We start from the raw sequence: 24,913 nt of genomic DNA on the forward strand, positions 1-24,913 counted from the left end.
GTGGACTGTAGCCCTCCAAACTCCTCTGTCCGTGGGATTCTCCAGGCAAGAATGCTGGAGTGGGTAGCCATTCCCCTCTGTAGGGGAGCTTCCTGATCCAGGGATCGAACTTGGGCCTCCTGCTTTGCAGGCAGATTCTTTACCATTATCGCCACATGGGAAGCCTCAATTATCAATGGTCACTATGACTGTTTTTGTTCAAATATTTTATTTGTATACAGTCTAAATTAAAATGCAATTCTCTAGGTTTTTTTTGTTTGTTTTACAAATCTACATTTAATATAAACTTAATATAAACTTATTGAAACCCAAGTTGATAGTGCTTGCTGGTAAAGTAGATTAAGAAAAGATTGCAGTTTTTAACAATATTGCCAGCACCTTAGGAAATTTTTCTGAACTCTAAAGACTAAAAACAAGACTCTCTCAAAGAAAAATTGAACCAGAGTTCAACTAGCAAGAACAACTTAAATCAAGACTGTTTCAATAGAGGAGGGGCTTCCCTGGTGGCTTGAGGGTAAAGCGTCTGCCTGCAATGCAGGAGACCCAGGTTTGATCCTCTGGTCCGGAAGATCCCCTGGAGAAGGAAATGGTAACCCACTCCAGTATTCTTGCCTGGAGAATCCCATGGATGGAGGAGCCTGGTAGGCTACAGTCCACGGGGTCACAAAGAGTAGGACATGACTGAGAGACTTCACTTTTTTCTTTAAGTAGAGGAGAGAGATGGAGCTCACCTCTGCTGAAACAAAAGGCAGGAAGGTTTTTATGTGCTGTGGGCAAGCTAGTAGAAAAGTCATGGAGGTGTTGGGGAGGTAGGCCATTGTGATAAGACATCTTTGCTGATTGGTGTTTATGGAAGTTAGACTTCTGTCCTCCCACTGAGAATGGGGAGTGGAGCAATATCTCCTTTTAGAGTTACATTTCAAAGGGTTGGTTCTTAGGTACTTATGAAGGGCCTTCCTTGGTTGTAAAACTGGCCAGAGACTGGAAGAAGATTTACATTTCAAAGAGGCAGAGAATGAATTTACATTGATAGTTTTTCTAAGGAAGGGGAGGTCAGGGACCCACAGTCAAAAAGAAGCATGTCTAAGGTTTAGTCAGGCTGAAGGCTGTAGTGGTTGACTCTTCACTTATGGTAAGTTGGATCACACACACTGATGTTATTTGACCTACAATAGCAACAGTTTTGTTTGACTTGATCTAAGATACTGGATCTAATTTCTTTACATGTTATTTCTTCATTTGGTAGAAGCAAACAACTCTGGAACTGTGGTCTTTTCGCACTCTAAAACAGACTTAAGAATGGTTTTATATACATTTACATAAATATAGTGTGTGTATGTGTGTGTGTATGAAGACAGGTTAAAAATTAAAATTGGTAAAAATGGAAAAATGGATTGGTATAAAAAAAGCAGACCTCAAGGCCCAAGGCCTAATATAGTTCTTAAAGATATGTCATAAATTTGCTTCTGAGCTTCCCATAAGTTAAAGCAAGAAAATAAGCATAAATTGCAGTAATGCCGTGTGCTGTTGAATTGTTGATTTTGTTCAGTCGTTAAGTCACGTCCAGCTCTTTGAGACCCCATGAACCATACCATGCTAAGCTTCTCTGTCTTCCACTATCTACCAGGGTTTGCTCAAATTCAGGTCCATTGAGTCAGTGATGCCATCTAATCATCTCATCCTCTGCCGGTCCATTCTCCTTTTGCTTTCAACCTTTCCCAGCATCAGGGTCTTTTCCAATGTGTCAGCTCTCCGCATCAGGTAGCCAAAATATTGGAACTTCAGCATCAATTCTTCCAATAAATATTCAGAGTTGATTTCCTTTAGGATTCACTGGTTTAATTTCCTTGCAGTCCAAGGGACTCTCATGAGTCTTCTCCAGCACTACAGTTTGAAAGCATCAGTTCTTTGGCACTCAGCTTTCTTTCTGGTCTAACTCTCACATCCATACGTGACTACTGAAAAAAACATGGTGATTTAGTTGCTAAGTCATGTCCAACTCTTGTGATCCCATGGACTCTAGCCTACCAGGTTCCTCTGTCCATGGGATTCTCCAGGCAAGAATACTAGAGTGGGTTGCCATTTCCTTCTCCAGGGGATCTTCCTGACCCAGGTATTGAACCCGGGTCTCCTGCATTGCAAGCAGATAATTTAACAACTGAGCTATGAGGGAAGCGGGAAAAAAAAAAATAGCTTTAACTATACAGACCTTTGTGGGCAAAGTGATGGTCTCTACTTTTTAATATGCTATCTAGGTTTTTCATAGCTTTCCTTCCAAGAAGCAAGTGTCTTTTAATTGCCTGCAGTCACTGTCTGCAGTGATTTTGGAGACCAAGAAAATAAAATCTGTCACTGCTTCCACTTTTTCCCTGTCTATTTGCCATGATGGGACTGCATGCCATGATCTTAACTTTTTGAATGTTGAGTTTTAAGCCAGCTTTTTCATTGTCCTTTTCACCCTCCTAAGAGGATATTTAATTTTGCTTCAATTTCTGTGATTAGTGTTATCATCTGCATACCTGAGATTGTTGATATTTTCCCCTGCAATCTTAATTCCAGCTTGTGATTCATCCAGCCTGGCATTTCGAATGATGTACTCTGCAAATAAGTTAAGCAAGCAGGATAACAATGTACAGCCTTGACGTACTCCTTTCCTGATTTGGAACCAGTCTATTGTTCCATGTCCAGTTCCAACTGTTGCTTCTTGACTTTTATATAGATTTCTCAGGAGACAGGTAAAGTAGTCTGATATTCTCATCTCTTGAAGAATTTTTCACAGTTTGTTTTGATCCACACAAAGATTTTAGCATAGTCAGTGAAGCAGAAGTAGATGTTTTTCTGGAACTCTATTGCTTTTTCTATGATCCAAAGGATATTGATAATTTGATCTCCAGTTCCTCTGCCTCTTTGAAACCTACCTTGTACATCTGGGAGTTCTTGATTCAGGTACTGCTAAAGCCTAGCTTGAAGGATTTTGAGCATCATTTTACTAGTATGTGAAACAAGAGCAATCATACAGTAATTTGAACATTCTTTGGTATTTCCCTTCTTTGGGATTGGAATGAAAACTAACTTTGCCAGTCCTGTGGCCACTGAGTTCTCCAAGTTTTCTGACATTTTTAGGGCAGCACTTTAGCAGCATTATCTTTTAGGATTTGAAATAGCTCAGCTGGAATTCTATCACCTCTACTAGCTTTGTTTGTAGTGATGCTTCCTAAGGCCCACTTCACTTCACACTACCGAATATCTGGTTCTAGGTGAGTGACCTCGCTATTGTGGTTATCTGGGTCATGAAGACCTTCCTGTATAGTTCCGATGTGCATTCTTGTCACTTCTTTGTCTCTTCTGCTTCTGTTAGATCCTTACCATTTCTGTCCTTTATCTTGCCCATCCTTGCATAAAATGTTCCCTTTATATCTCCAAGTTTCTTGAAGAGATTTCTAGTCTTAACCATTCTCTTGGTTTCCTCTATTTCTCTGCATTATTGAATAGAGATCAGGCAAACCGTATTGACAGAAACCAGAAATTTAGAAGATTAGTTTTCCTGGTGTTCTGACACATTTTTCCACTGAATGCTTATAAGGGCAGTATTTTTGTGCTGACTAATATTTCACTGAACCTAATAGCTGATTTCACAGGCCTGATTTTTGCTTGTTTACTCATTATTTTCTTTAATGATGTCCCTCAGTACAAACTCTTGGCAAAACCCCAAAGTATAATTCAGTAAGCATAATTTAGTTATGTATTAAAATAATAACATCCAGATATATTACGTCTCTCTAAAGATAGAATTAAGAATTTCTAGAAGGATGAATTGTGTCAGACAGTATTACATACATTTTTGGGGGAGAGGAGGGGGCAATAACCAAACCCTTGATAAGACTCAGTGAATATAATTATGAGCATTTGCAGTTACCAGTTTGAGGAGGAGAATGTCAAGTTCTTGTATCCTTAGTAAACATAGTTCAGTTTAGTTCAGTCACTCAGTCGTGTCTGACTCTTTGTGACCCATATAAGCCCCCATATATTTTAACAATTAACCATGGGCAGGATGTACTTAAAACCTTCTTGGCATGTAAGATGATTTAGGATATAGACTTGCCAGCTGCTTACTCTGCTGGTAGTCAGAATCTCTTACAATTAGAATGTTAGAATTATGGTACTTTCTCTATTCCGCTATAGAGCAATTTTTAGAGTATATTTTATCTTACTTTTTATATGATGGTTTCTCTGTTAGACAATGAACTCTTTCTGAGCAAAGACTGTATTTTCTTAATCTTTGTGTCCTTAGTTAAGGCTTGGTAAATAGTAGGGCACAGAAAACATTTTATTGATTCTATGAATGATTTAAGAAAACTGAGGAAGCTTGATATTTAAAATTATATATAAAATATGTAAAATTACCCATGAACATGGATCATTTCCACTTCCCCTCTGTCCCATTTTTGCCACTTTGCAGTTCATTTCAGTCAGTTCAGTCGCTCAGTCGTGTCTGACTCTTTGCGACCCCATGAACTGCAGCACATTGGGCCTCCCTGTCCATCACCAACTCCTGGAATCCACCCAAACCCATGTGCATTGTGTCGGTGATGCCATCCAACCATCTCATCCTCCATCGTCCCCTTCTCCTCCTACCCTCAATCTTTCCCAGCATGAGGGCCTTTTCAAATGAGTCAGCTCTTCACATCAGGTGGTCAAAGTATTGGAGTTTCAGCTTCAACATCAGTCCTTCCAATGAACACCCAGGACTGATCTCCTTTAGGATGGACTGGTTGATCTCTTTGCAGTCCAAGGGACTCTCAAGAGTCTTCTCCAACACCACAGTTCAAAAGCATCAATTCTTCAGCACTCAGCTTTCTTTATAGTTCAACTGTCACATCCATACATGACTACTGGAAAAACCATAGCCTTGACTAGATGGACCTTTGTAGGCAAAGTAATGTCTCTGCTTTTTAATATAGTGTCTAGGTTGGTCATAACTTTCCTTCCAAGGAGTAAGCATCTTTTAATTTCATGGCTGCAATCACCATCCACAGTGATTTTGGAGCCCCCCCAGATAAAGTCAGCCACTGTTTCCCCATCTATTTCCCATGAAGTGATGGGACCAGATGCCATGATCTTTGTTTTCTGAATGTTGAACTTCAAGCCAACTTTTTCACTCTCCTCTTTCACTTTCATCAAGAGGCTCTTTAGTTCTTCTTCACTTTCTGCCCTAAGGGTGGTGTCATCTGGATATCTGAGGTGATTGATATTTCTCCCGGCAATCTTGATTCCAGCTTGTGCTTCTTCCAGCCCAGTGTTTCTCATGATGTACTCTGCATATAAGTTAAATACGCAGGGTGACAATACACAGCCTTGATGTACACTCCTTTTCCTATTTGAAACCAGTCTGTTGTTCCATGTCCAATTCTAACTGTTGCTTCCTGACCTGTGTACAGGTTTCTCAAGAGGCAGATCAAGTGGTCTGGTATTCCCATCTCTTTCAGAATTTCCCACAGTTTATTGTGATCCACACAGTCAAAGGCTTTGGCATACATCATAAAATATTGGGGGTAAAGATCACAGAGTCTCAAACATGATGGCAGATAGTACTAGTTTTCTCTCAAGGCCCACTCTGCCCACCCCACTTGCTTTCTCATAGACACCTTGATTTGTGACTAAACAGAGGATTGTCCAGAATAATGGCTGCATTTTCTAGTCTCCCTTAGACTAGGAATGGTCATGTGACTACATTCCAGCCAATTAAATGCAAGTTGAAATTTCATGTGTAAATCTTAGGATGCATCCTTCTTTCCCTCTTCCTCTTTTCTGCCAGCTGGGCCCAGACACTCTCCCTAGAGTCAGCAGCCAGTTAAAGCATGATGGGGACCATCTGTTGAGAATGGTGAAATGAAAAAGGAGCCTGCATACCTGGTGTCCATGAAGTTGCCATATCCATCTTGTCTTCTTAAGACTCAAGATTGGTTTCTATGAGAAAGGGACAAACTCTGTCTATTCTGTCACTTTAATTTTTTTTTTTTTTGAAACTTGCAATGAGACTTGATGGTATTAGTATGGGACATATTTTCCTTAGAAATCTTTTCAAAAATCTCTTAGTAGTGGGCTAGAAGCCCCTCTTCTGTATACATACACTCTGTAAATTTTTCTTGCCCTATTTTATTATAATTATCTTTTTATATTAAATATTTTTGATGGCAGAGACAATGTTTTATTCATGTGCCATTTGTCTTTATTCCTGAGCTCTACCTGCTGCTGCTAAGTCGCTTCAGTCATGTCCAACCCTGTACAACCCCATAGATGGCAGCCCACCAGGCTCCCCCATCCCTGGGATTCTCTAGGCAAGAATACTGGAGTGGGTTGCCATTTCCTTCTCCAATGCATGAAAGTGGAAAGTCAAAGTGAAGTTGCTCAGTTGCGTCCGACTCTTAGTGACCCCATGGATTGCAGCCTACCAGGCTCCTCTGTCCATGGGATTTTCCAGGCAAGAGTACTGGAGTGGGTTGCCATTGCCTTCTCCAAGTAACTCTTCTCCAAGAGCTCTACCTAAGATAGCCTAAACATACATATTATATGTTCAATGAATGTCAACAGATTTATGACCTGAACTAATGAAAGAGCCTAATGTAGTACCATGGAGTTAATTGTACCCTAAGAAAATTTTGGTTTGAAATCATAGAACACTGTACACAGTAAATGCTCTAAAAAATGTGTGGAAATGTTTGTTACCTAAAAACATGCTGGTTATCTCCCATGTGTTACTCAGTATAAATTCTTATTTGTTCAGACTTAGTAATGAATGATTGTTTACTAAAACTTTGGATATAACAACAATTTGTGCCAAGGAACTCCTTTTTTCAGTATCTGCTATGAGCTAATCAGTATCTTGATCTTTTTTATCACAAGTGTATAAAACTGATTTGAAGCACATAATTGATTGACCCTAATGGGAAAAAAATTCAGTGCCTCTAAAATACAGTCTGTTCCCTCTGTATTTTCTGCTTCAGAGAATTGACAGTTTATTAATCTTTCACTCACTGTATTTTCCAGAAAAAGCATTCAGTTTATCATAAACTTGGTTTAATTTTCTTTGGTTTATGAGTGTCTTAACATTTGAACTAGGTACTAAAGATACTGTTTTCTTCCTTTTCTTTCCAGGTTTTCTCAAAGTGTGAGTAAATAAGTGGTTTGTGCATCATTGTGGTAGCAAAGCTAAAATTCCTGACGGTCTTGTCTACTTGACCTGCTGCTGCTGCTGCTGCTAAGTCGATCCAGTCGTGTCCGACTCTGTGCGACCCCATAGACGGCAGCCCACCAGGCTCCTGCTTGACCTACTCATTCCCTACTTTGAAACCAAGAGAAGACTGTGCCACAAGACTCCTCCAGAAATTGCTGCAATGTCTGTAACTAATTTATCATGGTAAGTGAATGACTTCCTAACTTTAAATTCAAATATATATATATCATGAAACAACATTTTATAAGTTCTGTGGTCAGAACTCAAAGAGGGAGAGAACTTAAAAATTGTTGTCCTATATTCAAGAGATTGTTGTCCTATATTAGGGTGAAGGAAGCAACCTGGAATTAAACTTTGACACGTTCAGCACCAGGGGATCTGGGGACTCTGGGAAGGGTTCAAGCCTGCCGCTGAACTCCAATAACATCCAGTGCCGTTCTTTCTCTCACACTTAGGGGAAGAGAAGGGTGGGAATAAAACCAGCTTTCAGTGTTCCTCTCTGCTATCATATTCCCAGATTCAGGTCTCATAAGCTGTAAAGGTGCCTCTAAGGGTGGGATAGACATTTTCTCATCAATACTTTCCTTCAGGCCTTCCTTTTAAATAGATCTAACCAAATTAAACTAAATGGAACTTAAAAAGAAACTTTTTAAATAGATTCATGTCTCTAAATAGCTGACATTCAGAATAATCTTTGACTTATACTTCATTTAAAAGCTGTTTGTGGTTTTTAAAAATCATGAAGATGTTTTTCTGGCAAATAATCAACAACTTTTATGGCAATGAAGAGCAGTACTAGCATGGATGAATTTGATGGCATTTTACTGAACTTTGGGTTTTTTCTGTAGATTAAGAGCTGGATAAGTGATACTATACAAATTCACAGTATTCAGTATGTGGATGTCAGAAAAATCTGGTAATCTTTTCTGTTTCCTTGAGCCTATCTCATCCTTGTCTTCAATTTGTGCTGGCAACATAGATAGCCTCAGATTAAAGATGACTTTCTGTGGTTTAACTGTGTGCATTTGTTTTTAGTTAAGTAAGCAGTTTCTTTAGGCAGAGCATAGGATCATTTGTTTAGAGTTGTGTTTCTGAAGGGCTTATTTTTATGGATGCCTTAGAATGTATTCTTTGATCCCTATTAGGTGCTAAGTATTTCAATTAAAAAAAAATTGAAGCTGAAATATATTCTGTAAGAATAAATGAAAAAGTATTTCAGGGGTGAATTATTTCTAAAAAATGTTTACTTTTATATTCTGATGAAAATAAAATTATCATTAAAATTTAAAAAGTAAACAATTTCTGGAAAGCTTGTGAACCCCTTCAAACCCCTAGGAGATATTAAGGACACATCTTTTTAAAAGAATTACATCCCGGTGGCTTCTCTGGTGCTTCAAGGCTTAGGAATACATGTTGTAATCCAGGTGATACCAGTTTGACCCCTGTTCTAGGAATTTCCCATATGTTGTGGGGCACCCCTTAAGCCATGTGCCACACCCACTGATCCTTCACTCTAGAACCTGAGCCCATGTGCCTAGAGCCCATGCTCAGCAACAAAAGAAGCCACTGCAGTAAGAAGCTCATGCAGAGCTGGAGCTTTCTTACAATTAGAGAAACCCCACACACAGCAACAAGGACCAGCAGAGCCAATAAATAAATCCATATTAAAAAAAAAAAAAAAGAATTATACCACCTGGCAGACATGTGTGTTGGAGTTGAATCCTCAAAACAAAAATTGAATGCCAAAGAAAAAGAGGAGGAGGAAGGGAAGGGGACAGAGAAGGGGGAGAAGTAAGAGGTGTGGGGTGGAGGGGAGAAAAAGGAGGTGAGGTTGGGCAAATAGAAGATGAACAAGAAGCAGGAAAGGGAGAGGGAGATTAAAACACAGATATAATTATCTTATCTCAAGACAGGCTGTGGTGTGGCCTGCTTCGCTGAGTCAGGAGGAGACTGACACTGGAGCCTGTCCTTGGTTTGTCCCTCAGTTAACAGCTGCCTTGATGTGAGCTAGTGTTTTGACTGGGGGCCATCCAAAACACAACGAACTCCTCACCAACAGGGAGATGGTGTCCTGTGGTTCCAGTCCAGTTGTCCAGCATGGCTCTTAGAATTTAGCAGATGTTATAGAAATGTATGCTGTGTGAATGAGTGGGAAAAATGCAAAGTAGGTAATTCAATGGCAAATTAATGTTTTTATTTGAAAAGGGCATTTAAAATTGTGAGGGTATCTTATAGAATTCATATGTCTGAAATTTGTTGGAATTCTTTCCATGTTAAAAGTTCAAATTTTACAGAAACAGTTCTTGGATATTTTCATGTGAAAATACTCATAATTCCGGCTACAACAGGTGTTCCCTGTTAGATCTTATAGTAAACTCTTAACTTGTTTCACCAGTGTCACCCCTTCATACAATTATGTGCAATTTGGTACTTCCATTCTGCCTCTTAGAATTTGGGCTCCTCACATACTGGTAAGAAAGCAGTATGGAAAGGAAATCTAAGATGTACAAAACGAATCACTGATTTATTTCACTTGTACCCGGTTTCTTTATTTATTTATTCTTGCTGGCCATACCCCATGGCACATGGGATCTCAGTTCCCTAACCAGGAATCAAATCTGCACCCCTGGCCTTGGAAAGCACAGACCACCAGGGAAGTCCCTACACCCAGTTTAGAAATCATTAATCTTCTTTTTCACATTAACCTTTGTAAATCATCCGTATGTCCTAACATTTCTAATCTACAATTTGGGGAATATTATCTTATAAATATTTGAATATATATAGATGCATAGTAACTCATCAATTCTCTATGGAAATTTCTCTCAGAGCTACATTAATTTAGTGAAATAGGGTCTGGCTCTCTGTTTTGAAATCCAGAAACTAAGACATGAAAATATTGACTGCCATTGGAAAATAATGCCAAGACTACTAATTGAAAATAAGATGTGTGTATAACTTTTAAGTGTGCAGGCTGCTTGCTTTGGCCTGAGGAATGCACCCTCTTAACTGTTGTAGAAAACTATCTGGGAACCTAAATCAGAAGTTTGGCTGAGGTCACATCATCACGGAAAGGAGAGTTACACGCTTCCAGTGTTCGAAGGAAACAGTTGGCGTGCCCGACACTAAGGGATGTGTCTGCCAGACACCACCATCTGTTTCCCAGGGCAGCTTCTTCATGGCTAGGAGTTACAGTAACACTGTCAGTGTTCATCACTCTGATTCTTCTGTTCCAGGTCTGCTGGACTCTCCTTCGGTTGACTTTCTCATTAATATTAGCACTGGGCTTATAGCCAAAGCTTCCTTCAGTCTGTGAAGAGTTTGATCTGCCTACTAAGATGTTATGCACACCTAACCATAACCATGTGTTGATTTTAAAATTTAACTTTGAGGATTAATGGGAGAAGGGATGCCTAATTGTGTTCCCTACATGTAACCTAGGATTTAGAAAATATAGGTTAAGATACTTACATTCATGTTTACAACTATCCAAGCAATACTCCTAGCTTTGAAATACAAGTATAAGAAAAATATCTTTTTACATGTTAAAATTGAAATGATTACTTTCTCTAGAAGTTATGTGTGTGATCTTTGAAAAAAAAAGTAAAATAATTTGACTCTTTCATGCAGAATCTCAAAGAGAAATACAATCTAGGAAGGTTACAAGTTTCTGAGAGACTATGCAGTGTTAGGGCTTCCCTGGTGACTCAGGCAGTAAAGAATCTGCCTGCAGTACAGGTGACCTAGACTTGATCCCTGGATTGGGAAGATCCCTTGGAGAAGGAAATGGCAACCCACTCCAGTTTTCTTGCTTGGAGAATTCCATGGACAGAGGAGCCTGGCGGGCTATAGGCAGGGGTCTCAAAGAGTTGGACACAACTGAGCAACTAATACTTTCAGTTTTATGCAGTGTCAAAGAGTGGTGGGAATCGATTACAAGTCACACAGGGACATACAACAGATGTTTCATGAATCCTCTTCTTGTCTTTAGTAAATAATTACCAGAGGGAGACAATGATGGAGTGGACACTGGTTGAGACCGAGACAGAGGGATGTACAGAATCAATTGCAGGCATCCATGGACAGGTGAGAGGTGTCAAGCTATGATCTGAGGGGAAGAATGGTTGCTGGTAGCTGAGATAATTAGCAAGAGACATGAGGAGGCAGGAAGAATTGAAAAAGGGCCCTATGTCTGTAGCACAAAGAGGGAAATGGTACAATGCTGAGGGGTGCTTGGAAGGACTTTCAGTGCTTCCTTTTCTGATAATCATCCTGGATTCCTCCTTTCAAAAATATTTTTAAAAAATGTGTAGATATATGTGTGTGTATATATATACATATATAACATATATAAATACTTTATATGTACATATATGTAATGTTTTTAAGCATATAATGTTTACAATATGCAATCTAAGTAAATATTATCAAGAATGAACATTTACATGGCAGTTACCATGTACTAGGCACTTTAAAAAAAATACTTTGTCCGCATACTCCTCCCAGCAACCATCTTAGGAATGTAATATTGCTATTTACATTTTTACAGATGGAAAAGTGAGGTGCAGAAAGTTAAGTAAATGGCCCAGTATGATACAGTCACTAAGTAGCAAAGTTAGGAAGTGAAGGTGGACAGCCATTTGATGCTCCTAACCACTCAACTACCCAAGTAAAACCCAAAACCATCAGTGTCAAAAGAGTATCCTAGCTCTGTGCTTGTGGCTTCAAGCCAAGTGCCCTAGTCCCCATCTCCAACCAGAATGTTCCCCTTAATTTCGTCTGTAGAGATATCCTAGAACCTCTCCAGAAAGGAAGGGAGTGTGTGGACCAGGAGCACCAGCAGGCATTAGCAGTCGTTTGGAAGGTACGATGTGGGGTCAGGGAATAAGCCCCCTAATTTCCAAGGGGTGGTAAGGAGGTTGTTGCTGGAAGAAACTTAGTTGAATTTTCAAAATTCTGCAGAATTAGCTACCTAAACTACTAAATGTAAACCTTAGTTCTATTTGTTATGTTATAGGCTAGAAATTTGGAGAAGGAAATGGCAACCCACTCCAGTGTTCTTGCCTGGAGAATCCTAGGGACGGGGGAGCCTGGTGGGCTGCCGTCTCTGGGGTTGCACAGAGTCGGACACGACTGAAGCGACTTAGCAGCAGCAGCAGGCTAGAAATTGCCTGGTTTTCAGCAGGATACAAAAGAAGCACAACAGAAAGATACCAGCCCTTTGCTATAATTCAGCTGATGTGGTCTCCAGCTGTCCGTCTCATAATGACCCTCCACTACTGAGTCTGATACTTTCTACTCCCCCAGCTCTCTTGCACTCTCAGCTTCCATTATTTTCTTGTTGCTGTGCATACGTGGGCCAGAAGAGCGATTCCAGTAGTGGCTCAGCTAACTTTGCCAAATGACACCTATTTTACCCCAAAGTACGTTTCAAGTGTGTAAATGCCTACACACTGGAGTCTTTGTCCCATGTTATCTTAAAGACTTTATGACATCTGGCAGAGGTAAAGGTAATTCATCTAGAGCCAGATAGTGGAGGCTAGAGGGCAGTGGACGAAAGTGACAAGCTATATAGGCAGTCAGAATCTGCTGAGCACCTGTTATGTGTCACGTGCTGTGCTCTGTGTTAAACACAGGGAAGTGCTGGTAAAAAGCAATCACTGGTCTTAGAGGAGCTTAGCGTTTGGCCAGGAAAACTAACTGAGGTTGACCCTAGAACAGCACAGGTTCAGGTTTCAGCTGCCCAGTTCAGTTGCTCAGCTGTGTCTGACTCTTTGCGACCCCATGGACTATAGCACACCAGGCTTCCCTGTCCGCCACCAACTCCCAGAGCTTGATCAAACTCATGTCCATCAGGCAGTGATGTCACCCAACCATCTCATGCTCTGTTGTCCCCTTCTCCTCCTGCCTTCAATCTTCCCCAGCATGAGGGTCTTTTCCAATGAGTCGGTTCTTCGCATCAGGTGGCCAAGGTATTTGAGTTTCAGCTTTAGCATCAGTCCTTCCAGTGAATATTCAGGACTGATTTCCTTTAGGATGGACTGGTTGGATCTCCTTGCAGTCCAAGAGACTCTCAAGAGTCTTCTCTAACACCACAGTTCAAAAGCATCAATTCTTTGGCACTCAGTTTTTTTTTTTTATAGTCTATCTCTCATCTGTACATGACCACTGAAAAAACCATAGCTTTGACTAGACAGACCTTTGTTGGCAAAGTAATGTCTCTGCTTTTTAACATCCTGTCTAGGTTGGTCGTAGCTTTTCTTCCAAGGAGCAAGCGTCTTTTAATTTCATGGCTGCAGCCACCATCTGCAGTGATTTTGGAGCCCAAGAAAATGAAGTCTCTCACTGTTTCCACTGTTTTCCCATCTATTTGTCATGAAGTGATGGGACTAGATGCCATGATCTTAGTTTTCTGAATGTTGAGCTTTAAGCCAGCTTTTTTACTCTCCTCTTTCACTTTCATCAAGAGGCTTTTTAGTTCCTCTTCACTTTCTGCCAGAAGTGTGGTGTCATCTGCATATCTAAGGTTATTGATATTTTTCCCGGCAATCTTGATTCCAGCTTGTGCTTCCTCCAGTCCAGCATTTCTCATTATGTACTTTGCATATAAGCTAAATAAGCAGGGTGACAATATATAGCCTTGACGTACTCTTGTCCTGATTTGGAACCAGTCTGTTGTTCCATGTCCAGTTCTAACTGTTGCTTCCTGACCTGCATACAGATTTCTCAGGAGGCAGGTCAGGTGGTCTGGTATTCCCATGTCTTGAAGAATTGTCCACAGTTTGTTGTGATCCACACCGTCAAAGGCTTTTGGTGTAGTCAATAAAACAGAGGCAGACGTTTTTCTGGAACTCTCTTGCTTTTTCTGTGATCCAATGGATGATGGCAATTTGATCTCTGGTTCCTCTACCTTTCTAAATCCAGCTTGAACATCTGGAAATTCATGGTTCATGTACTGTTGAACTTCTCAGGTTCACTTATATGCAGATTTTTTTCACTAAATATTTTGGCCTTCTATATATGCAGATGCACAGACTCCAGGGGTACGGCCCACTGAGAGACTTGAGTGCACTGGATTTTGGTATCCTTGGCAGGTCCTGGAACCAATCCCCCAGAGATACTGAGCGATGACTGTGATCAAATAACTGACTTAATGTGATACATGCTCTAAGAGGATGTCCAAGGTGTTTTGAAAATCAAAATGGAGATTTATTTTTTCTGCTTGGAAATAAGTGGCTTAGTTTTCAGAAATACAAACGCACCTCTTGCATTTATTTGTAAATATAAAGAAATAGGCTAATTACAGTCAAACACTATAGAAAATTACAAAGCAGAAATTAAAAGTGAACTGAATCCTACCATTCCTAGAAAGCCACTGTTATAAATGCTGAGATATAGTCTTTCCTACATACACTCACATCTTTTTCGAAAAATGGACTCAAACCATGCATGATCTTTGGGTATCTTCTGTTTTCACTGAACAGTTTCTGAAGTCGTCTCTCTTTTTGATGGATATAAAGTGACACCATCACATGTAAAGGCTGGTGAGGTTGTATGGCATTGTTGTGCTTAGTTGCTCAGTCATGTCTGACTCTTTGAGACCTCATGGATGCAGCCTGGTCAGCTACAGTCCATGAGGATTCTCCAGGCAAGAATACTGGAGTGGGTTACTATGCTGTCCTCCAGGGGATCTTCCCAACCCAGGGATCAAACCCAGGTCTCCCACATTGGAGGCGGATTCTTGGCAGTAGTGTTATTTATTTTACCCAGGCTGGTTGGAATTTCATATGTTTAATATATTTTTTTTTAATTTTACTCTTGTAAGTACTTCTCTTGAGATGAAATTTAATCAGATATTGCTAGATCACAAGGTACTGGGTTATGAGGTACTGCACCAATCAGGCAAGGCTCTATCTTATTGCTGCTCCTGGAGTTGCAGACTGGAGAAGGCAATGGTGACCCACTCCAGTACTCTTGCCTGGAAACTCCCATGGACGGAGGAGTCTGGTAGGCTGCAGTTCATGGGGTCGCAAACAGTCGGAGACGACCGAGCAACTTCACTTTCACTTTTTACTCTCATGCATTGGAGAAGGAACTGGCAACCCACTCCAGTGTTTTTGCCTGGAGAATCCCAGGGACGGGGGAGCCTGGTGGGCTGCCGTCTATGGGGTCGCACAGAGTCGGACACGACTGAAGCGACTTAGCAGCAGCAGCCGCAGGAGTTGCAGACAGACATCAAGGTTATGGAGAAAATGTGAGATTTTTGAGAAAGTTCTTGTCAGCTCAACTCCTTTTTTATTTTAGAAAAGGACTCATCATATATGTTAATCCTTTCACCAGATGTAGTCCCTCATAAACATTGAAAATGTGCTGATAATTGTCAGAGAAGTATTTTCTTATAGTTGACTGGTAGAATTTTATCAAAGTCAACAAACTGTTTTATCACGCATGCTCATAGATTGGAAATATGACAAAAGTCTGAATTGTGTGAGTTACTGATATATTGACTAAATTTAGAAGTGGTAAATGGTCTTTATTGGATATGCCTGTAGTATAAAATGCTATTATGAATGTTGTTAAGTTCAATAATGCTTTAATAGGAGATTAAAACTAGTTTGGATTATCTTTATCCAGATACAGTGTGTTAGAATCCTAGAATTGAGAAAGATATAAAATCTGATTTGTCAGGTTATTGACATTATTTATAATATTTTTACCTCAGTTTTTCTTTAATAAGTAATGAAGAAATGTATCATTTTATATCATTCTTTGGCACTTGCATTTAGGAGAAAAAATATTCTGGAGAGACGGAGCAGCCTGTTTATTCTAAGGCAGGGGGAGAAGGGGAATAATTAGGATCGTTCCTCAAAAATTGCCTTAGCCACTCTTCTGCAAACTTCTTGTCCTATTTACATTGTTAAATGGTAGGCTCTCAGGGACAGGATCTGCAGTTGCAGAGAAAGTGGAGACTTGAATTGTCTCTATTTTTGAAGGGATCAGAGCCCACAAGGGGAAAATGTGGATAGGTAGAGATTGCAAGGAACGTTTTTACCCTGAGTTTTACAGTAAAGGTTGAAAGTCAATTGTCATCAGCCTAATATTGGAGAAGAGGAAAAAATAAAAAGCTAATACATAAATATTTATGTGTAATGCTTCAAACTGGAAAAAGAGACGAGAGCTTCTGAGTGATAGGAAAAGTTTAGTTGGTTATCTACCGTGTGTATTTCTCAGCACGGTAAGTGCATGTTGAATGAATGGCTAGTATAGTCAGGCACTGGGAAGAAAGAGTGGGTTTGAGAGCCTAAACTTAATCTTCTTGTACGTGGGGATGTTCAGCTTGTGCAGTAGATCCAGAACATAGAAGAAAAGTAAGTTGAGTTTGAAAGTGTGAAACTGTTAGTCACTCACTTGTGTCTAACTCTCTGTGGCCCTGTGGACTGTGGCCCTCCAGGTTCCCCTGTCCATGGCATTCTCCAGGCAAGAATCCTGGAGTGGGTTGCCATTCCCTTCCCTAGTGGATCTTCCCGACCCGGAGATTGAACCTGATCTCTTGCGTTGCAGGCAGATTCAAGAAAATCACCTGGGAGAGAAAGATAAGAGAGGATAAAATAGCCAGAGTGGAAACTCAATGTGTCCCCCAAATTACACAATGCTTTATGTTACAGTGCAATGACTTGGATGAAAGTCAATTTACTGAATTCTGAAAATTTTCAGTATGTGTTTCTGTTCATAATATGCTCTTTGAAATAGAAATCCCTTCATCATTAATATGATTAATGCTATCTTGATTCAGGCTTGACACTCTAAGTAAACACACTGTATTTTTAGAATCCTTGACCATTTTTGGCTTTGCACTCTGTATCTTTAGAAATAGCTTTTTAAAAATTTAGAGGAAACCTTCTGGATATTTTTCTCCATATATCTACCTCAGATTCTTTCTCTTTGGAATAAGAAAATAATTAGTGAAACAGAATGTTTTATTTTTATTCTTAAAAACCAGTGCCAACTAGACATGAATCACATTTTGAAGATAATTGTGTGGTAAGTTTTGGTCTGCTTGCAGGCATTGCTTTTCTGTGGAGTTAATGAGTCTTGGGTAGCAGGTCCCTTTCCCACAGGAGCCAACTAGTTTCACTCTTTGATGACCAAAGCCCACACCTGTAACTTTGACCAGCCCTCAAACTCGCCATTGGTCACAAGTCATAGAAATAGTTGATTTATCACCAAGTCACTATCAATATCAGGGGGAAAATGTAAACAGTAAAATCAACTATGCCTCAGGGAATGATAATGGGTCACATGTATCATCTTCCTTTTGAATATCATCCAGGTTTATAAATACACTTCAAAATATGTCTTTTATCATTATCAGAGGAATCATAATTTCCTCTGTTGTGAAACAACTACAGTGAATAATGACAGAAATGTTTCCTTAGACTGTAGAGGCTTTAATGTAAAACTCAGCAGTCCATTCCAATCATTAAGGCTGGAGTTACTAACACCAACTATTTTGGGACTTGAGCAATTAAGGTAAAGATCAGTGGATGTCCTATGAAAAAACTTTTGTTAGTCAAATAATTATATAGACTAAGTTAATGTTATTTGGAGCATGATCATAATTAAATTGTCAAATCTTAAATATCATTTGCCATTGGTATACAAAATTTTCAATAATTTTTTTTATCCTGGTATATATCCCTCATGACTTTTTAAATGTTTGTTTGCTTATTGAGTTTTATTTGTTTGTTTGTTTTTTTCCTTGATTTTAAAATTATGAAGAGTTCAGTTTGACTTTTTAAAAATGTAATTTTACTGAAGTATAGTTGATTTATAATGTATTCATTTCTGCTGTACAGTCAAGTGATTCAGTTTTATTTATATATAGATTTTTTTCTCATTATGCTTTTTTCATAGGATATTGAATATGGTCCCTGTGCTATGCAATAGGACTTTGTTGTTTATCCATTTTATATATAATGGTTTGCATCTTCTAATCCCAAACTCCCAATCCACTGCTTTTCTACCACTCCCCAGTCCCTGGCAACCACTAGAATGTTCTCTGTGTCCGTGAGTCTGTTTCTCTTTCATAGGTAAGTTGATTTGTGTCATGTTTTAGACTCCACATACAAGCAACATTATAGGGTGTGTGGCTTTCTCCTTCTGGCTTACTTTTCTTATATGATAATCTCTAGGTCCATCCATGTTGCTGCAAAGGGCATTATTTCATTCCTTTTTATGACTTAGTAGTATTCCATTATGTATATTAATGCTGCATCTTCTTTAACTATTCTATGTCAGTGGAAATTTAGATAGTTTTAGATTGTTTCCATGTCTTGGCTATTGTGAATAGTGGAGTTCAGCTTGATTTTAAAACTATTCCATCTCAATTGAGAAAAATCACTTTTTGAATCAGCTGAGTAAGAGTTAGGTTTATTCATTTATACTTGGTTTTGTGTTCTTTTCTAAAGAATATGAGTTGTTATGAGATTTATAGGAATATAAAAACAGTTCCTGTACAGTTAGAGACAAAATTAGTATAGTTTAATTGCACTATTTTTATGTAAATTAGAATTTTTTTACAATTATATTTATCTATACTTCTTCATTCAGCAAGTATTTTGAGTGCCTACAATGTACAGTTTTCAATGCTGTGGATAGAATAATGAATGAAACAAGTCCCTACTCTGATTAATATTATATTCTAGTGCTGAAGACTAGTAAATAGATTAACAAATATGATTTATAATATCGGATAGTGGTGAAGATTTTGAAGAATAATCAAGCAGTGTGAAAACATGGAGTGATAGCAGGAGTGGGAAATTGGTCAGGAAAAGCCTCTTGGACAGGTGGCATTTAAATCAAGAGGGAATAAGATATACAACTCATAGAGGAAAGTCATTTTAGGCAGAGAAACAGGAGGACAAAGGCTCTGAGACTAAAATGGACCTTGTGTGTTTGAGAAATCATCAAGGAAGCTAGTCTGGTGGAGACAATAGGCTTCCCTGGTGGTTCAGATGGTAAAGAATCTGCCTGCAATGTCGGAGACTTGTGTTTGATCCCTGGGTTGGGAAGATCCCCTGGAGCAGGAAATGGCAACCCACTCCAGTGTTCTTGCCTGGAGAATTACATGGACAGAGGAGCCTGGCGGGCTACAGTCCTTGGGATCCAAAAGAGTCGGAAACCACTGAGCGTCTAATGCTTTCACTTTTCTTTCATCCAATAGAAAGGAGAGTCCCAAAAACTGCACTTGGAGAGGGTAGCAGGTGAGGGTAGCAGGTGAGGGTAGCAGGGGGTGTAGGTCATGAGAACGACTGGATTATGTTCTAAATGTGATGGGGAACCTTGCCCTCACTTATCAGATTACAGGAAAAAGTTCATATAAAGTATGAATTTCAGTGTTAGAAAGAACTGACGGTTGAGATCAGAGTCTAAACTGGATTTCTTAAAAGGACATCTCTGTGATCTTCAAATTTTTTGAAACAATTCATATTTTTAATATAAATGTACAGCAGATATGATTAGTGAGATGTAATAATGAAAGAAAAATAGATTCATGGAAAACCTTTTTCAGGAATATAGCCTGTCTCTCCTTATCATCCATTTTTTAAAAATCCAACAAATCTGATACATCTGAATAATTACAGGCATAATATAGAAGAAATTTCATCTACAGAAATATTCTACCTTGAATTAAAGAGTCTTACAGAAGGTGAATGAATGTTTTTTTTTGTAAATTTATACATTGAGACTAGATTATCAATTATCCAACTTACATTTTACATTTATTTTTAAATCTCTTCCTACAAAATAAACTTCAAGACTGATTTCCATATATAAACACAAAAGTGCATTAAACAGTGAAGTGTCTATTCTGTTCTGGTTGTTTATATATGTGGTTTTAGTGAGGAACCAGATGTAACACAACATCTGCTGCTGCTGCTAAGTCACTTCAGTCGTGTCCGACTCTGTGTGACTCCATAGACGGCAGCCCACCAGGCTCCCCTGTCCCTGGGATTCTCTAGGCAAGAACACTGGAGTGGGTTGCCATTTCCTTCTCCAATGCATGAAAATGAAAAGTGAAAGTGAAGTCGCTCAGCCGTGTCCGACCCTCAGCGACCCCATGGACTGCAGCCTACCAGGCTCCTCCCATGGGATTTTCCAGGCAAGAGTACTGGAGTGGGGTGCCATTGCCTTCTCCAAACACAACATCTATTCAAATGTTAATGTGTGTTTTGATCAGAGTGTTGGCATAGAAATATTAGACGTTCTTTCCTTGGGAAAAATTCATCTTTATTTTAAGATTATGGCCTTTCTACACTTTTGGTGGTACAGTATGAATTCTTTCATGGTACTGCTTATAGATAGAAATCAGGTTATTACTTTTTATGTCTTTACTTGGCAAAATTGAAGTTGAAAATACAATGTTGAACCCTCTTCTCCTATCTTGTATGTTTATGTGTGTGTTTTAATTTAATTGGACCGTAAATTTAAAAAGTCTGTAACTTCTGGTGTATTGGGAGTTATTTTAAACTGGCTCCAATGCAAAGTATTAATTGTCAATGGTATATTGATCCAGGTCATAGAAGAAATCATCCATGGACACCTGCCACCTTCATTAGGCACTATGGAGTTATAGATCCAATATATTGAGAAAGCTTGAAAATGACGTTATTGCCAAAATGGCTTTACAAGCATATAATATCAACCTATTGGATTCTTCTTTTGCTAGATTTATGCGAGGCTCTGCCTATATAAGGAAGTGTGGCTAATCCTTCCTTCTTTCTGGATGTACCATTTGATGTCTAGGAGGTATCTCTGCAGGGTTATAACTACCACTTGCCTGCTATTTATTTTTTAGTCATATTTGACATTTATGGATTTCCTTTTCCTTTTAACAATTATTTAATAATTTTGTTTATCTGATAGCATTAAAGTTTTTTATTGGTGGTTCAACAACATTAAAGTTTTTCTATTATGCACAGAGTCAATTAGATCATCTGTCAACGCTACTTAATAATGCTACTCCCAAGTAACAGTAAATATGTATATTTCATAATAACTAGACTTGAACTTTTGAATGTGTTTTGAGTCCCCAGAATTTGTAAAGTTACCTTCTTTCACATTCACATTGACAGAGGTCACATAAATGATGTTTGGTGAATTGAAACTATTAATTATAGATACCATGTTGAATTCAAGTGAACATCTTCCTTTGATCTAGGTCTCCTTAGGCAAAATGGTGCATGATTTTACAACTTCTGTGCTAAGGATGCAGAGCAGCACAGTCACAGTAACAGAGAGAGAACCACCTCCCCTGACAGATGATTCCTAAAGAGCCAGACGCACCAGGCCCCCCTCATTTGCTTGAGATCTCACCATACAGAGTGGAAGTCCTGAGACTTCGCCATGTTTTCTGACTGGTATATTTCACACAGGAGGGATGCTGTTGTTCCAGATGGCTTTTCAGCTTTATGCAAGCTACCTTCCTGGACTCCTGCTGTAACTGAAAATTGGATTTTACTCCAACATTTGACAAAGAAATTAGATTAGGTTAACTACTCTTTGGTTTTAGAATATTGATACAAAGTGCTTTCATGAATATGACAGAAAAAATTGAAATTCAAGCTAAGTGATGTCCCTGGGTACATTCTTATTTAGACATTTTCCCTGAGGTTTTTATAGTGTCATAAAATTATATGCAGATACAAAATTTGCATAGAATCAGGCTCATTGAAATTTTGATGATCTTTTTCAATCTGTAATATTCTCTTTAGTGTTTTTATGGAAAGCTAGCTAGATATTTGAAGTGACTATAAAGATGATGATGTGAAAAGATTTGAAAGGCATCTATTAATTCTCCTGCATGATGAAAGCGTTCATTATGTTTATTACTTCTGGGTTCTTATGAACTGAGTAAGAGAAAGTAATTTTCTTGAAGTGAGGATTTGCTTGATATCCCTCCATAGCTTTTCCAAGTTCAGATTTTAAGTATTTGGAGAATAAAACAGATATATCAAATACTTATTCCACTTAGCAAGGGGTAAATCTGATTGATTGAGGTGAAGCATGGAGCTCTAGCTGTGACCAGAGCATATATGGTGAGATGTCTGACTCTTCAGCTTCTCAGTTAGAGTGTGTCTGGTTAGCCAACTGCTAGGACAGAGATGAGGTCAGCTTACACCTAGTTGGCACCTGGTGCTCACCAGATGCTTTGTGCTCATAACTGGCTGAACATTCACCAGAGTAGTCAGTCTTATTCCCCTCCGAGGCACTGTGATAGATAGGACATATATAGTTTTGGTAGGAAGAGCTCGTTTATAAAAAGGGCCAGCGCTGGAATAGAAGGTGGAATGATTTCACTGTCTTAAGGCTATTTTGTGTGTAATGTGTGCAGGCACTTGTCATTGGGCACTGAGAAGTTCTGTGGATATATTTTCAGCTCTCAATTCAAGCTCTGGCTCACTGGAGCTAATTCAGGAGCCATCCTAATATTTGAGAAAATAAGGCAGCCCTGTTCCAATCCTGTGATCCTGATTTTTAACCTCTACACTTTGGAGAAGTTTTCTCAGAGCTGTGTCCTGTCATCTCCTGCCCTTTCTGTCTTTGAGCCCTTTCACATCATCAAAAATTATTGCCTGGCCTTGGTGGGACATTTGTTTAAAATCATAGAACGTTTTTGAGAAGGAAGTTTTGAGGTCACATAGGGCATTGGTTACAGAGTTGGGGTTCATGGACAAGGGGCAGTCAGTAATGAACCATTTTGTTACAATATGAGAAAAATAAAAATAATTGCCTAATTTTGCTAAATTTCTTTCTTTCATTCAAAGTGATTGTTTCTTATTAAAATGGTCTTTTGTGAAAAGGTGACATTAAACAGTAGTCATTGTCCCTAATTGATAAAAATAGAAGTATTTAGTCCAAAAGTGGATGTCCAATTTCAGTTTTCAGATTTATGTTTATATAAATCTAAGAGTGGGAACTACTGACCTAGTTTGGATAACTACCCAAGCCATGGATCCCATCAACAGAAATCCTAAATTGATTTCTGAACTAATCCTAATTCACTCTTTCCTCAACACTCTTCCTGTGAGTCCCCAGCCTCATGGGCTACCCATATGAATTTGGGCTTTTCTTATTGTTACAAGTTTCCCTCTATTTTGGCTCTAAGGCTACTACTCTAATTACTAGTTTATCATTTTACCTAATACCGTATATGCTATGTTACAACATTTTCCCAAATATCTTCTAAAGGACACTAATTCCAAGGTATATGTTAACAGTTATCATGAGGAGGAAGAGGAACCACAGTCAGATTATTTGGGGAAGAAAGAGTTCCAAATGGTCTGATTAATTTCAGTACTTCACACATTCTTTGTTGGGCTAATTCATTTAACGATTATTTATTGAGCATCCACTACATGGCATACAGTGTTCTATATTCTGATCTATACTGGAGATCTTTAAGAGGAAGGTAGAATAATCTGAGTTTCCCCAATTTAGACTGTGGGACTTTTTTTTTTCTTTCTTGTAGTTTGCAGTTATTAGGGGAAGCACCAAGATCATTAGATAAAACTTACCTTTTTCTCCTTCGCTGCCTTTCTTTGACCTTTCACAAACGAACCATGTTGATTCCTTTAACTATTACTCAGTTACATAATTTACAGTTCCTTCTTCTCTACCCTGGTGATGCCTTAGCTTGTCTGTTGCTTCTGTTGAAAGTATGGCTAATAACTGGACACCAAAACCAGATTTGGCTTGGCTTCATGCATTGTGGGACCGCTATCTTCTTTTTGGGGGAGTATATTCCTATAAGCGCAATTATAAGAGCTCATTTTTGTTTTATTTTTTCCTGCTTCATTTTTGTCAGTTTTTATCATGTGGTTATCAAATATGAGCTCTGAGTCCATAATGGGCACACATCTCTATTAAGCACCATCTTGTTAGAGCTGGCCCTTAGATCAACCTGTATCCTTAGGTCTTTTTGGAAATATGTTCTTTGGACTTCAGAGGAAAGCTTCCCAGTGAAGTCTGCCCTTCATAGGGGCAGGTTATTGTAGGAATGACTCTGGAATAATGAGTATAGGCATCTCAGCCACACAGCTTGCTGTACTGCAGAAACAGTGACACAAGAAAGTGTCAGGGGAACACTGATACAGCACTAGGCCTCACAAAATTGAGAATGTGGTTCAGGAACTGAAGGCCGGTTAAGATACACTGATGTCCTTGTGACTGTCATCTCATTGCCCCAAGGAGCAAAACTTTATTGATCTCTCTTCTAGTTCTTTTGCATTCATCTAATTTACTGAGGCCTGACTTTCTCTGTGACTTTCTGATTCTGTATCTGCTCTCACTGTTTAAATCTCATCATGTATTTCAAGCTCAAGTGGTGGCCCATTCAGGACACTACTATCTTATGTCAATAGGTTTCTCAGTCAAGCAATTCTTCTACTATGGCAGTTCTAATCTACCATATGGCTTGTGTAACAGGTTTGATTTTCGATAACTGTCTTTGAGATAAATTAGTCCTAAGTAAGATCACAAGTAAACTAAATAGATTACTATAGAATAGGGAGTGGTTCTTAAAGTGTGGTCCCTGGGCTAGCAGAATTAACAACCCCTGGGAACTTGTTAGGGGCTCCCCCTGCAACCCTAGTGAATCAGAAATTCTGGGGTTGGGAT

The 24,913-nt window shown here is 39.0% G+C and overlaps 1 protein-coding gene across 4 annotated transcripts in view; it reads left to right on the forward strand.

The window, feature by feature from the left end:
* Nucleotides 1–24,913, forward strand: part of OXR1 (oxidation resistance 1) — a 543,094-nt gene that overhangs the window by 92,565 nt on the left and 425,616 nt on the right. For 3 of the 4 annotated variants that reach the window (XM_086336281.1, XM_086336276.1, XM_086336273.1), the window contains exon 2: nucleotides 7,156–7,417. In XM_086336281.1, the coding sequence (XP_086192407.1) occupies nucleotides 7,395–7,417 (23 nt within the window). In that variant the 5' untranslated portion in view covers nucleotides 7,156–7,394. Of the gene's footprint in view, nucleotides 1–7,155; nucleotides 7,418–11,225; nucleotides 11,321–24,913 lie in introns of all 4 variants that reach the window. The other variant, XM_086336278.1, reaches the window with a different exon arrangement.

The sequence above is a fragment of the Bos grunniens genome, chromosome 14 (assembly GCF_055505025.1).
Source record: "Bos grunniens cultivar Pamir isolate PY7600 chromosome 14, Bosgru_T2T1.0, whole genome shotgun sequence".
Taxonomy (NCBI): domain Eukaryota; kingdom Metazoa; phylum Chordata; class Mammalia; order Artiodactyla; family Bovidae; genus Bos; species Bos grunniens.